The 16,102-nt window shown below is 41.4% G+C and overlaps 1 protein-coding gene across 1 annotated transcript in view; it reads right to left on the bottom strand.

Moving 5' to 3' along the window:
- The window catches only part of ITPRID1 (ITPR interacting domain containing 1), a 121,521-nt gene that overhangs the window by 62,243 nt on the left and 43,176 nt on the right, over positions 1–16,102 (bottom strand). The window contains exons 6-9 of the mRNA XM_086398475.1: positions 10,439–10,490; positions 7,694–7,780; positions 5,508–5,710; positions 1,144–1,718 (exon numbers count right to left, since the gene is read on the bottom strand). Of these exons, the coding sequence (XP_086254601.1) occupies positions 1,144–1,718; positions 5,508–5,710; positions 7,694–7,780; positions 10,439–10,490 (917 nt within the window). The remainder of the gene's footprint in view (positions 1–1,143; positions 1,719–5,507; positions 5,711–7,693; positions 7,781–10,438; positions 10,491–16,102) is intronic.

Genomic DNA, 16,102 nt, shown 5'->3' with positions numbered 1-16,102 from the left:
TGTCAAGTTTCAACATCCTACAGTTTCCTTGGTTGTCTCTGCCCCATGGCTGGTTCAAACTTGTAGCTTTGGTGACAGAGCTGTCTCCACCCCTACCGTGTTGTTGGTTTCTGTGTCCATCCCTGGGGGCACTGTGGCTGCCTTGAGGGCAGAGTCTGTGCCCCGGAGCGTCATGCGTAATGGGTTTACATTTAGAGTGTCTCACACTCAGAGGGCTTGAAGAAAGCTGGCTTGACCTTAGGACTGGCATATAAATATTCTACCCTACTTCCAAACAATTTACATGGAAAGGGGGGAAAGACTTGCTCTTCTCTACTATCTTTGTAATTATTAAAGATCAGAGAAGTGAGTGAAAATGTGTATCTATTTGTAAAAAGACTTAGAAGTACAGTTGGGTAGGCCATCTAAATGATGAAAATTCACACGCGTGAATGAATATGGGATGAAGAGGCAAAGGGCATGTGTGAAATGGGGGTCAAGCTATGTCAGTATTAAATCCCAAAGCAAGCAAACAAAATACTATTAAACCCAAGTCCCTACTTCTTTTGTCCAAGGCTCTGCAGTAGGCATTGCAGAGGAAGTATTTTTAAGACATATTCTCTTGAGAATAAAACCTGGTCCTGAAGGAGATTTTAGTCCAACAGGGGAGATGTCATCAATACCCACACACATGCACACACATGCACACACACACACACACACACACACACACACACACACACAGAAAATTTAGTGTAACAGGCTCTCCCTGCCAAGGCTATAGAACACAGAGGAGGATTGGTGGGCAAGCTTCACTGAGTGGGAAGTACTTGAACTGACCTTCAAAGAAGGTGAAACATGGAAAGTTAGAGAGCAGACAAAAACATACTGAGACACATAATAAGACACTGAGGAAAAGTAAAGTCAAAAATAACCAGTGAATTCAACTGTGAGCAAGAAAAGGAAAAGAAATAAGAGAAAGCAAAGGCTGGTTTCATGCTGGTTGAGTTCTGACTGAAGCAACAAGAAGGACCTTAGACCAAATAGAAGTTTGGAATGATAGCATGTATTGCTGAGGGCTGAAAGATGAAAGGGTTACATGAGGGCTGGAAGGCGAAAGATGCCGTGGTGAAAGTTCCCTCACTTAGACGTGAACACACTGACCTCTTCCATTTCGAAGGAGTCCGGTGCTTTGCCTGAAAGACGGGACAAGCTCTTGAATTTATTAGTCTGAATTGAATTCTCCTTTCGAGTTCTGTCCTTGACTGACCCCTCAGCCACACAGGAAGGAGGAGCCTGCTTGGTCAGCATGGATGACTGAGGCCCCTGTTTGCTCAGAAGAGCTTGGGGAGGATGATGAGGTGTCAAGCTGTCACAGGCTTGAGGAGACCAATGCTCTGCCGAAGGAGACCAATGACTTTGGACATATTTCTTTGTCACAGCTGATACCTGTGCTCCATGCTCCCTTGTGTCTGTAGAGGTGATAGAAAATTTGTCTGTTGTCTTCAGTGACTCTGATGCTCCCAGATTATAATCCTTTCTAATGGTCTGCTTTGAGCCTTTCCTAAAAAGTTCACCTATTCTTCTTCGATGTTCTTTGGCTTGACTCACTGAGGTTCTTTGCACACTTTTCCCTTCATCTTCCTCTTCAGCTTTGTTCTGCAGGATGTTAACATCGTTCAGCAAAGACGAGAAAGTGCTGGCCACGTGATCCAGTATTTCTAGCTGTCGGAAACGACCTGAATAATTCAAGAAACACACAATATTTAGTTTCAGTGAAACTGCATTAATGTAGTAAAAACTGAAGAGATTGAACACACTTGATTTTCAAGATGGGAAGGAGTTTACATTTCTGAAACTCAAGTTTTCCCTTAATATATATATCACTGGTTACTGTGGACAAGATTCCCCTATATAACAAAGTATCACTGTGTTATAGGGAAAGCGAATACTTTTTATATTTAGTAGAATATACATAACTATATAGATTCAAATACTTCCTATGTGTTAAACTATAAAAACTACAGACAAGGATGAATCTTGAGATTAATCTCATGTGTTTAAGTAAATGGCAGAGTAAACTCATTTCCTTCATATGAAGTAAGCTTGAAGATTCTTCCATAGCTTGAGACAGTCCCTATCATCACCATTATTACCTCCATCATCTCCAGCTACATCGGGGGTCCCCAACTTCTGGGATCTAATGTCTGATGATCTGAGGTGGAGCTAATGTATTAATAATAGAAATAAAGTGCACAATAAGTATAATGTGCTTGAATCATCCTGAAACCATCCCCCTCCCCTGCCTTGGTATGCGGAAAAACTGTCTTCCACAAAACTGGTTCCTGGTGTCAAAAAGACTGGGGACCACTGAATTCTACACCCTTCACTTGAGAGTGTGGAGGCGTCATGACATACGGAGTCAGAAGGCCTGGATCCAAATTCCAGATCAGCCAATATCTGGAAGTATGACCACAAAGTAAATGAATTAATAGATTCATGGTGTTTAGCCCTGTGCCTGGCACATAGTAAATGGCCAGTTTCTTATCTGGAGAATGAAGTAACAGTACCAGTCTTATGTATCTCTCACATCTGTTGGGAAAAGCACAATGCTAAATAGATATCAGCTAAAATTACAAATGTGCTCAGCTCAGAAAGGGAGTATATTGTCCTTAGTCTTCTAACAGAAGATAGTCGTTAAGGTGAAAATCCATTTACCTTTCCAAGCAAGCCAGCTCCTCAACTTCTAAGTCTTCCTGGATGATCTGTCCTCACTCATCCAGGCGATATGCAAGAACTGGCTTGATTAGTATGAGAGAGATCTAATGCAACAAGGGCTATCTGGGGACTATTTAGAAAAAACATTGTAAAAAATATTTTTGTATCTCCAGATAATAAAACCACAGTAATGGAAATGGAACACTCTTTTAAATTACAGAACCTTCTCTCAACACCAATGGTACATGCAGGGTTGCATAGATCAGCAGTGATCAAGGGCCCCATTGGTGTAGAAACTGTTCCGTATTCTGTTTGCACCATCATAGCAATGGTACAGACGTCTCCATTAGGCAATCATTGTGCCTATTTGTGTCCTTCACTTGAAAATGGAGATACTGACTATTCATCCCTCTAGTTCAATGTGATGGGCTTCTTATGGAGGACGATGATATTCTGTTGAGGCCTAGAGAAACTCTTGGGTTCCAGATGTTTTCAGAAACATTCTGGTTATACTTCCCACTTAAATTTAGTTGTAAGCTTAAGAACATGATTGAATCATCATTCCATTTTTATGATTGTGTTAGCATCCATTCTATAGAAGATTTTAATACTTAGACAAAGCCTGTCAATTTTAATGGGTTCAGGTAATTCAGAGAACATAACAGCGTGAAGTGTCGGATGAGGATTTTTGTTTGTTTGTTTGTTTTGCTTTGGGGAACACTGAACAATGAACCAGTTCTCACCCCTTCAAGTTTGAACTTTTTGTACTGACTTTGAATGAGACATACTTTTCCATTCTGTCTTTGGGACAACCAACTAATTTTATTATTGCTTATTTTGCGTTTGACCTTCTCAGCTTTCTTGAGTTGAAAGTGTATTAGTAAGTGTTGAGTGAGAATAGTGACCATGCACTGTTAGCACAGGGCTAAGCGGTGGAAATAAGAGGGGGCCAGCAGTTACAGGATCGGGGGCTGACTTCTCGTTTCCCTATGATCCATGTGTCAATTTCATCTGTGAAATGTTTACTTCACAGATCAGCTCAAACAGTCCTCAAATATCGGTAAGTGTTGCTATTCTCCCCAAATCAAGAATAGATCAAGAATTTTGCATCTCTGTGCAGCTTGGAGAAGGAGACAACAAAGGATGATATTAATTTCTTCTAAAGGTAAAGAACCATTAGTTTGCAACACCTGCAGTTTTGCGTACTCTTTTTAAAAAATGTTATTGCTGAGATTTTGGACACCCATTTCACCCATGTGAAAACAGAGGAGACAGAAACTGAGATAAAAAACCTAAGCAAAACGTCTGTTCCAGATGTCTATTTGAGAGAAACACTTCATTTCTCTTGACTTTTCTTTCAGTGAATTTATTTAGAAGAGTTTATTTCGTTAATAGAAATTTGGCAGGTTCCCAGTCCAGAATTCTGTGAACTATTCCATGGAGGAGATATTCTTCAAGGCTCCTCTAAGAGAGGTTCTATATGGAAATGATTTTGAAAACACTGCACTGCACTCCCTTCAGGGAACTGAGAGTACAACTCAGCATATTAAACAAATCTTGCAGTAAATAAACTTGTTTAACTGCAAGCCATCTTTCTCCCGAATTGTTTGAGTACAGTACACATACCCCAAGAATAAGCTCAGTTGTGTCCTAGACAGTAATATTTCACTGACCACTAGCTGGAAAAAAATTGTAGCATGCATGATAACTATAAGATTTAAGTATGCATTAATCACTCAGTCATGTCCTACTCTTTGAGATTCCATAGACTGTAGCCTTCCAGGCTCCTCTGTCCATGGAATTCTCTAGGCAAGAATACTGGAGTGGGTAGCCATCCCCTTCTCCAGGGGATCTTCTCAGCAATGGGATTGAACCCGGGTCTCCTGAATTGCAGGCAGATTCTTTACCTTCTGAGTCACCAAGGAAGTCTAGTTAATCCACAAATCTGAGATATGACATATGCATAATTACCAATCACAGCTTATGGTGGATAAGAGTGTTCCAAGCCTCATAGATGAGAAAATTAAGGTTTCACTTAGTGACCCATGATAAGTTTGCCAAATTCTGGGTTCTCTGACCTCTGGGTATGTGGCTACAGTATGTATTAGTGCTATTTACCAGTATAGTATTATCTTCTCTGCATGTAGTAGGATTGCACATCGTCACCCTTTTGGAGTTAAGTGTGGCCACATGATTTATTTTGGACAATAAATCTGAACACACTTGATATGTATAAGTTCTGAGCAGGAGGCTTTAAGGCCTAGTGCCTGGTGTGCTGCAGTCCATAGGGTCACAAAGAGTTGGATGCAACTTACCAACTGAACAACAACAAGTGGTTCTCTATTTCCACTTTTTCCCTGTTACTGCCAGCCAGTATGTTCCACACAGTGGAGTCAAGTCCATGGATAAGGAAAACATCATGGAACAGATCTCTCTTCCTCCTCATGGATGTAGCCAGCCAGGCTCATCTGTCCATGGGATTCTCCAGGCAAGAATACTGGAGTGGGTAGCCATTTCCTTTTCCAGGGGATCTTCCTGACCCAGGGACTGAAACTGAGGCTCCTGCATTGCAGGCAGATTCTTTACCATCTTAGCCATCAGGGAAGCCCATCTTCCCCCTCATGTATATACCAATCCACAGTGAACACAGAGAGTTATCAAGACATAAGCCTGTTTCTGTCTGAAACCACTGAGCTCTGGGAGTTGATTGCTACTGCATAGATCTCCTGGCCCATCCCTCCTAGTACTGTGGTTCATCTGACTTCTCATAGCCACTGCTGAGATTCTGATGCCAAGTGGTCCTCACTTACTGTACAAGTTAGGGTTCTCAGTGTCCATTCGCTGCTTTTGAGCTTCAAGAAAAACACGGATGTTGATTCCTCTGGCTGCTGAGCCACAACCCAGGAATCTGGCTGGGATTCGAGTGCAGATGTCTGGTTCATCAGCACCAAACCCCAGATCCAAGAGAATCTCCACTGGATCTTTTTCCCAAAATTCCAGCCATTCCGGAATGCTGCAGTGAAAATATGAATATCTTTATCCAGTAACAGTTCATTTAACCAAAAGTCATTTTTTCCCTAGTCACTTCACCCACTCAATCTTCCAGATATTTAGTAAAGGAAGAATCTGAATAGACAAAAACAGATGGTGTATTTACTAGAGCTCGTATATACTTCCTCAAAGGATAGTCCGTTACCCGCACTCAGGGACTGCTTGTCTGTACTTTACAATGAATTTACTTAACAGGTTTCCATTTCACAACATGGAAATGTTCAATTAGATGGAGCAAGGAGATTGTGGGACAAAAACCAGAAGCAGTGGAGTGATACCCACAAAAAATGGTAGATGATGTCAATATGAAACAGAAGGAAAAAAAATCCTGAAAACAGTAGAATATTTTAAAAGAGAGATATTTTAAACGAATATTTAAATTATTAAATATTAAAATAATTAAAAAGAGTATCAGTCAGGGGCATCCCTAGTCACACAAATTTGTTGAGGATATCACTAAATGGACACTGCAAGTCTGATCACAAACAATGAGTTTAAGTCCCTAGGTGGGGTTAAAATATGTTCTGTATTTTTTTGGACTTGGCTGAAAAGAAGTATTTTTTTCAAGTTGTTCTATTCAGTGTTGGCACTTAAAATGATACCCTTCAGTTATCTGGAAATTATATTTATATATACCACCTCACTTTCTAATCACTGAACTTTTTAGTGACTATGCTAGTGACTCTTTAAAACTCATGGACTCCGTGGGAACCAGAACTTTTCATCAGGTTTTCTTAGGTTCATCTTTAAAAGCTTCTGTTTACCTTTACATGCAAGTCTAGGGAGCTTATCTGAGATAGCTTGGATAATTTTACTTTCATGATGCCAGCATTTAAATTGGATTAACTACAATTCATTTATTTAGCCATCCACACATTCAACAATAGCCACCTCTAGTCTCAGTTGGCAGGCCACCCAGCATCACGTTCCAACATCAAGTTCACACTTTCTTATGTGACATAGAGATCTTGTGCTTTGCCTCCTGATTCTACCAAGGAAGAAAAGACAAGCCAAGAACTACTACTGTGGGGCTTACATGGCTCAGGCTGGATCTTTTAATTATTGGAAAGAACTGGTGAACTGGGGGTGCCAATCATTTGATATTATAGAAAAAAATTTGAGGGAGAAAAAACTCCTACAAAAAAATCTAAAGTTTGAATGAAAGATTTAATTTTTTATTTATTGACTTCATCTACAAATTTTTATCTTACTCATTTATACAAATATTCATTGAATGTCTGTCATGTGTCTCAGCTAGGCACCCAGGGGACAAAAAAGAACAAAAATAACATAATCTTGTTTTCTAGTGGCTCACATTCTCATGGCCAAGAATATAAGTATTGATTGATTTGTCATTAAAAAATATTTTCTACATCATTAACTTTTTATCTATATTTACCCATGTAAGAAAAACATAAAATACATTCGCCTTGTTACGAATTATAATATCTTACATAAGGGTCTCTCTCCCCTTGGTTATTACCCCTTCCAATCCTGACTCCCTTCCTACTGAATTTTTGTGTATCCTCCTAGGCATTTTTTTTATATAGTTACATATATGCTTTATAGTTTTCATTTGTTGGCTTTATAAACAGTAACTTATTCTATGTATCTTTCTGCATCTTGATTTTTTTCCTCTTAAAATATTACTTAAAGATCATTATAAGTTAGTAAAATTGTCTCTGTCTATTTCTTTTATCACTATGTGGAATTCCATAAAATGGGTGAGCCAATAGTTCATCTGGCCATTTCCCCAATGATAGATATTTAGTGCAACTTCACTGACTTTCACATGGTTCTTGCAGGTCGGAGTTTGGAAATCCTATATTCATTCTCTCACCGATTCATTCAACAAGTATTTCTCAAGTGCCTGTTTGTAATTTCATGAAACCCACTGTTGCACAAAACGATTTCTCTGGGTAAAAAGTGCCTGGAAATCACATACCTTTGTGGTATACTGGCAGCAGAATGGCAAGAGTTGAAACTGGTCCCTCTGGAGAGAGTGGGAGTTTCTGAAAACTGATGCAGAGATCTGCAGTTGGGGGAAATACCACTGATGAGATGTGTTGATTTAGAGTCCCCTGGGAGGTCACTGTGACTCTTTCCCTTCCAGAGCAAACACTTGCATTTCCTCTTCATTTCTCATCATCTCATAATGGCCACATCTTCGAAGAAGAGACTGCAGGCAGCGGAGGAATTGCTCCCCTCTTTAAGAGCGTTGTGTTACAGAAGGTGTGAGAATTTAGGTGTTAGGTGCCCGCTAGTGCTCATTACAAAGGTGACAGAATGTCTCACTTTTGACAGATGGCAAATCACTGGGGAACCTTTCAGGAAAACAGCTTTGCAAGGCACTAACTTTCAGGAAGAAGTTAAGATTATGGGATGAAAGAGGTACGGTAAGCATCTCTTTCAGAGGTCACTGAAGCATCTTCCCTTAATGGTGGAGGATTTCATATTGCATAGTTAACATTCCCCAGGTGCTGTCATCCATGTGCAACTCTAGCGAACTCCTTTATTCTGTGTGTGTGCTCAGTTTGCTTAGTTGTTTCCGACTCTTTTGAGACCCCATAGACTGTAGCCCACAACACTCCCTGTCCATGGGATTCTCCAGGCAAGAATACTGGAGTGGGTTGCCATTTCCTCCTCCAAGGGATCTTCCTGACCCAGGGATTGAACCTGTGTCTCCTTCATTGGCAGGTGGATTCTTTACCATTGAGCCACCTGGGGTCCCCTTTACTATAGTAAAAGCGAAAATGTGTGTCTCTCTATCCTAATAGGCAGTACAAGTCACTTGAAAGTGTTTCCAAACAGAATAGAACTGTTACAGTTCACTTTTATATAGCTTAGATATACTATAACTCATCTAGTTTCATCAAATATAATAGAAGTTGGCAAAAAATTATAATTTATTGAAGAATACAATGTTGATATCAATTATCCCAAGGCGACCAAATTATCTTACATGGGCTCCTGAATTTGCCTTAGTCCTGTCCATGTTTGGTAAGAATAGCTGGGCACTACCTATCTTTGTTCAATTGCTTCTCTGCCTAAGGCTGAGAAAGTGCACATTTCTGAAAAATAAAGATTCTGTTTTAATAGATGATTGAGCTTTCTGGGAGCCTTGGAGGGGCTTCCCTGGTGGCTCTGCTGCTGCTACTAAGTCACTTCAGTCATGTCCGACTCTGTGCGACCCCATAGACGCCAGCCCACCAGGCTCCTCTGTACCTGGGATTCTCCAGGCAAGAACACTGAAGTGGGTTGCCGTTTCCTTCTCCAATGCATGGGCTCAGACAGTATATAATCCGCCTGCAATGCAGGAGATGTGGGTTTGATCCTTGGATGGGGAAGATCCCCTGGAGAAGAGAATGGCTTCTTACTCCAGTATTCTTGCCTGGAGAATCCCATGGACAGAGGAGCCTGGTGAGCTGCAGTCCATGGGGTATAAAGAGATGGACACGACTGAGCGACTAACACTTTCACTTTTCTTGGAAGACAGACAGAAGATACCTTTCACTTCCTGCCTCCTCTCAGTGTGTCCTAGCCCTGCCACAATTTTTGTTTCACTCTGTGTTTGAGATTCATACCTTATTTTGTAATGTTCAGCAGAGCTACCCAGTCATTGGCCTGGACTTGGATCCAGGGGAAGCCACATATAGTCACAGTTCTAAGGAAGCTGGAAGAGCATGGGTGAGTCCTTGGCCTTGACTCTCATTTTCCTCTTCCACAAAAGGAGTTGCCTGAAGAATTTCTGTGGTCCCTATTTCTATATGGTTCTGTGAGTAGCAAAAACATACAATCTTCTAAGAGGGAAAAATTATGCCCAAGTAGCACTTTAGGTGTGAATTGATACAAGTTGGAAGAATACAGTATTGAATATTTGGTTTTCTACTAGTTTGAATGATCTGGAAAATGCAAGAGTGACTAGAATGGAGGAGGCAGAGTTCCCAGTCCTCCAATGCACATGGTCCACTCCAGTGGTTCTTAAACAGTGTGCTTCAGAATATTTGAAAGGCTTACAAAAACATTGATTTCTGACCCTTAGGTCCAGATTTTCTGATGCAGTGTGCTGAAGTGACTTGGTATTCTATTAAGTTCACAGGTGATATTGCTGCTGCTGTTGGGACCATTTTGAGACCTAGTCTATCCTCATATTAGGAAACTCAAATTTCCAGTGCTTTCTACCTAGCACTGGAAATTATATGTAATACTGTCTAGTTAAAAGAAATGGCAACCCACTCCAGTGTTCTTGCCTGGAGAATCCCAGGGATGGGGGAGCCTGGTGGGCTGCCGTCTATGGGGTCGCACAGAGTCGGACATGACTGAAGCGACTTAGCAGCAGCAGCAATAGCATGATAATCAATCACATTGGCAATATGAAAATATGAATGTAACTATTTTATGAATAGGTTCTCATGAATAGCTGAATTTTAGTAGAATACCATTTAGGAATATATTTTCATTAAATTCCCCCCTAAGTCAGCATTTACTGATTTATTTTGCTCACTCCTTTAGGACAATTAAAGAACCTCTATTTTTCTCAAGGCTGGTGAAAATAGTCTAGGCACTCTGGCTGAACCAGTGCCAAGATGCCAAGACCCATGGCATTACTAAGAGACCTCCTCACTTCCATGTCGCTTATGAAAGATGTGTCAGTACAACCCTGGAGTGAAACAGCCATCCTGCCACCTACCTCATGTAGTCTTTCACAGTCATTTGAACCATTCCTTTTTCAGGAAAAGGAACTGCAACAAAAAAGAGGAGATGAGCTTAATTTCCTTGTTTTCTCATGGAATACTTTTCTCACCCTCAAATGAACCAACATGGGATTGATTTCCATATCCAAGATTGTTATCAACATGAGATACAAGGCGTCTGTACCGAACAAGACAGAATGTAATTAATGGCTAAATTGTGTGATAAGTCCTTGAGGAAATGGGGTAGTTGCTCAGTGAAGAGGGAAGTCAGTGGTGAATGAAGTAGTCAGCAAAGGTTTCATGGAGGAAGAAGTACCTGTCTTGGATTTTTAAGAATGGGAATAATTTGATAAACGGAAGAGGTATTGTCATGAAAGAAGAGGGTCTATAGCAATGTCAAACATAGTGATAGGGCTAAGCTGATTAGATCACAGGACATTTTGGGATATTCTCTCCTGGTACATAAGATTGAGGAGTAGGGACAGACGATACATGAAGGACCCAGCATACCTGGAGTATCTTCCAGTAATCTGTACCACCTAATCCTTACAACAGTCTTATGATTTAGCATCTATTCTTATCTTTCAGATAAGGAAATCGAGACTCACGGAAAGTTGAGTAATGAGCCCATGATCACACAGTCAAAAATGGCAGATCCAGGAATTTATCATTACCTTTATTATGTATTATAGTGATAACAAGTGGGTGCATGCTTAGTCGTGTCTGACTCTTTTTTGTGACCCCAAGGACTGCAGCCTACCAGGCTTCTCTGTCCATGGAATTTTGAGGCAAGAATACTGCAGTGGGTTGCCATTTCCTACTCCAAAGAATAGAACCCTTGTCTCCTGCATCTCTTGCATTGGCAGGTGGATTCTTTACCACTGAGCCACCTGGGAAGCTCATTATAACAATAATAAGTTACTATTTATTTAACATTATCTTTGTGTGAAGCAATGTACTAAGCATGTTACATGCACAAAATTTATCCATGAAATAAGTATCATTCATCCCCACTTAACAGAGAAGCAAACTGAGGCTCAGAGTAAGTGAATTTCCCATGGTCAGTAGGAGCAACCATTTATTTTTGTTTGTTGCTATTGTTTCAAGACACTGCACTGTCAACAGACTGTCTTGTAGCTGACCTGAAAGTCAGAAAGAAGAGTTTACATGTATGTGTCAGGACATGGGAAACCACAAAAAGTTTTTCAGCAAACAAGTACATGTGAGAAAGATGATGCTGAAAGTCCATTTGCCTGGTTAGTGGTGCTGAGGACAGAATAGAAGAGTTACATGTCAGATGCCAGAGAGGCCTATTCAGGGGCTGATGCAGTACTCAGAACCTGTTTTGTGAGATAACCCTGTAGCAGACATCTGCGCTTTCAAGGTGAATGACCATTATTATAATAAATACGTGACATTTCTTATCTGACTCAAACTTATGAACCAAATTAGAAATGAACATAGAGTCCAAATTCCAGTCTTTTTTGCCTGTTATATCTATAGTTTTAAAAATATGAGTTTTAGCAAAGGAATTCTTTTACAAATTTCCAGTAATTAAATTATGTAAAAGGAGTGTTGTTCTGGACAAAGTGGAATACCACTTAGCTCTTCTTTTACCCTGTGAGTCACCTCCAAGATCCACAGTTTGAAAAACATCATCTGTTCAAATCTCTCATTTCGGTGTTGTGTGCGTGCTAAGTCACTTCAGTTCTGTCTGAATCTTTGTGACCCTGTGGAATGTAGCCCCCCAGGCTCCTCTGTCCATGGGATTCTGTAGGCAAGAATACTGGAGTGGGTAGCCTTTCCCTTCTCCAGGGGATCTTCCCAACCCAGGGATTGAACCCAGGTCTCCCACATTGCAGGCGGATTCTTTACCAGCTGAGCCACAGGGGAAGCCCAAGAATACTGGAGTGGGTAGCCTATCCCTTCTCCAGTGGATCTTCCTTGCAGGTGGATTCTTTACCAACAGAGCTATCAGGGAAGTCCTGATAGAGCCACCTGGAAGGCAGTACTAATCCATGCTGGACTCTTGCTCGCTGAATTCAGCCTCAGAGCTGCTCAAATCATAAAACCAATGCCAATTGATTGAAGTTGTCACATGGAAAGAAAGCCTATTTGCTGCTTTATTAATCATGTTATAGACGCAAGCACGGTACAATTTTTGGCAGTCATGTTGTAATGACTTGATGAATTCAATAATAGGTTGTCCAAAATGAAAGGTTAAAATAAATATTTATCATTTTAAGCAGTTATTTTTTTTCTATTTCTCTCCCCCCTTTCATCTATTGCTTTGCATGTATCTTACAAAGTCAGCCTCCATTTGTGCTTATCCAGAGAATTTTGGAGTTTCTGAGCAGCATTTCTCACATACAATATTCTAGAGTTCTAGAATATCTGGCTTCATATTCTGCCAGTGTCACCACTCTTGCCACTACATCAGTCTTTTCTGGTTGTTGGCTATTGAGCTGGATTTCCTGGAACTTGTGAATGAGCGTGTACATCCAGACCAGGGGGCTGACATTGTGGTCACGGAAAATTGCTCAAACTGTCAGAGAGGAAATGACCCGTTTCAGATATTGATGAAAAGAATTAGCACAGCCTTGTTGGGTTTTCAAAAGCCGTAGCCCCATAGAAAATCTAAGTCATCCAGAAACTACCACGTCCCTACACCCAGGGCTTCCTCATGGGATTCTAGTGTCCACACAGATTTAGTGGTCATGTTCCATGGATCACACACCGCAGCTCTTGCTGTCCAGCTTCAGGACTGACCTGGTTGCCAGGAAACCCAGGGCAGCCCCACAGGGGAAAAGGAGCCCCTAAAGATAACATATTTTCTAGGGAATGTGCCAAGTGGACCTGCTAGTTCACAGTGGGGGAGTCTTATGGTTTGATGACACACAAATGAAAGCCTTACACAGTTATAGCATCAGCAGAGGAAAGGCTTTCTCTCCTTCCACTTTATGGCTCCCTTTAAGGCCCAGACATTGCTGATGATTAGGGGCTGGGCGAGATGTTTGACTCTCCTTACCCGAACCCCACTCTCACTAATGTTCAGATACAGCTTTTACAGCTTTTGTTAGACTCATCATCCTCTTTCGTCTTGATCTTGTTTAAAATGACACAAATGTCAATCTCTATCCAATATATTCAGATGCGTAGACTTCTCTGCTACCAAGCTCAGATTTAAACTCACTAGATAAGCCTGATTTTTAAAATTACAATACAATGATCAGAAATTAAGCAGCTTCACTGGTTTCATTTCCATGTTGCATCAGGGCTCCCGGTGTCCTAGGAGACCAAGGGGCATTTTCAGTGTTGTTACGCGTTTACCTCCTGTGGTGACTGTGGAAGCAGCAGCTGGCCTTCCCAGTGCTTGGACCCACACAGGTGAAACTTGCACAGGACAGCGTGAGACTATTATTCTATGCCTGCCTGACGGCTTTTTGGTTTTAGTTTTGTTTTTGTTTTCCACTTCGTTGATGTATAAAGTAAATTTCCTGGAACCTGAAGACAGGCTTGTTAGGGTCAGCCCCTTGCAATTTTGCCTGTTTTCAATAATTAGCCAGAAGCTGGTAGTCTAGTTCTCAGGAGCATTGGGATTTTCATTAAGACCCAGAAGATCCAGCGCAGTTCTCTTCAGGGCAGCCTCTGTTAGGCGACACGCTCTGCAGTTCTCTGCAGTCTCTCCTAGTCTGCCTGGTTCATTAGCACTCACCTGACTGGCTTCTGGAAGCATTGGAGTCTGGGACCTCTAATCAGAGCACGAATTTGACACCCAGGGAATGTCATCATGGGACAAACAAACTGCTCCTGTTACAAACAAACTGTTCCCCAAGCTTCTGCAGGTAGAAGAAGTGGGGCTATTACAGATGGGCCTGTGTTCACCACATAAGCCTGCTGCTGGTGCTGGTTTAATTGCTGAGTTCTGTCTGACTCTTGTGACCCCATGGACTGCAGCCCGCCAGGCCCCTCTGTCCAAGGGATTCTCTAGGGAAGAATACTGGAGTGGGTTGCCATTTCCTCCTGCAGAGGAAATGCCAAGTCCCTTCAGTTGTGCCCAGCACTTTGCAACCTTATGGATTGTAGCCCACCAGGCTTCACTGTCCATGGGATTCTCCATGAATACTGGGGGCAAGAATACTGGAGTGGGTTGCCATGCCCTCCTCCAGAGGACCTTCCTGAACCAGGGCTTGAACGTCCGTCTCTTGTCTCCTGCGTTGGTAGGCGGGTTCTTTACTACTAGTGCCACCTGGGAAGCCCTTTTTACTGCTAGGCCTCCTCAGTTCCACACTGGCTTCTTCTCTGGGTGTTTGGTTCTGTATTTTCTCCATTTCTTTATCCTTCCAAGATAGTACTCTTGTTAGATTTTTAAAACCAAATTTTACTCTCTAAAGGCATGGAGGCAACAAAGAAAAAATTAAGGTCCTCCTATTTTTGAGATTCCTAAGGGCTGATCTGAAGGAAAATTAAAGTGAGAAAAAAATTTCCCTGCTCTACTGAATACGTCTCATTGCATGGGTTAAAATGCCAGTTCTGATTCCCTTTCAGATACTTGAGTCTCCAGCCATCCTCCCTACTGTTAGGTGGACTTCTGCCATCTGAAGCAGCAGACACTGCACTTAACCCTGCAAAATGTATTACTGGAGAAGATGTAGTGAGATATGCAGAAGGCACTAATTAGCACCTTTATTGGCTTGGAAAGCATTTTTTATTTTGGTTTTCCTAAGCATCTCTAACTGATTCATGGAAGACATTTGGTTCTTTGGAATATCGTCCAATAGACTAATCAAATTACATTTTCACAGGGCTCTAAAATAATAGCATTCTGCGGCTTTCTGTATATTTAACTCCTGCATGACCAAGATAGTAGAGGCAGTTAAAAGGGTTTGTTTGCCTCGGCTGGCAATTTATTAAGCTATATTCTTACAAAGAAGAGACTCTGGCATTCTCCCTGACCCTCATGCTCAGAACTTTAAAGCTAATTGTGATGCTTTGCTTCTGTTCAACCAGATAGTTGTTTATTTTACAGGTGCTGTGGATTCTTCCTCTCTATTCCTCTGCTGACACCCAGCCCAAGCCTGAGATCAGCTTCTTCCCAAAGCATGTGCCCTCTTCCCATTGCCAGGATGAACACTGGAACCTGTCCTTTCTCTTCTCAGAAACCATTCCTAACTCATGACAATAAAGATGGCAAATGTGAGACACCTGCTTCAGCTCCCCAGTGCAACACCAGTGGGGTTATTAGTTATTATTCATGACCCTCTATTCAGGTGAACAAAGATATGGCTTCACAATTCTACTCAACACAGACCCCGGCTGTGCACCACCCATCCTTTCCCTGGAGCCTGAGATGATATTTCTTTGCCATGTCTGTGCTATGAAAAGGTGATACTCTCTTTCTGGATTTTAAGGCATTTATAAACTGATCACACCTTATTTGACAGAAAAATATCTCCCTTTGCTCCTAGCATGAGACCTTCTCTCTAGTTGTACCATCTTCTGCATGCTTTCCTGCACAAATTCAGTTTACTTCTGCTTCTATGCCTTTGTTCAAGCTCCTATTGGTTCCAGGAAATGACATTATCATGCTTTGTCTCTTTATTTTTTCAAAACTATACTCCTCTTTGATTGACTAGCTCAAGTCTCACCTTTTCTTTGGA

Source organism: Bos grunniens, chromosome 4, assembly GCF_055505025.1.
Source record: "Bos grunniens cultivar Pamir isolate PY7600 chromosome 4, Bosgru_T2T1.0, whole genome shotgun sequence".
NCBI classification, from domain to species: Eukaryota; Metazoa; Chordata; class Mammalia; order Artiodactyla; family Bovidae; genus Bos; species Bos grunniens.
The sequence above is the reverse complement of the archived record's forward strand: the minus strand, read 5'-3'. Positions and strand labels throughout refer to the sequence as shown.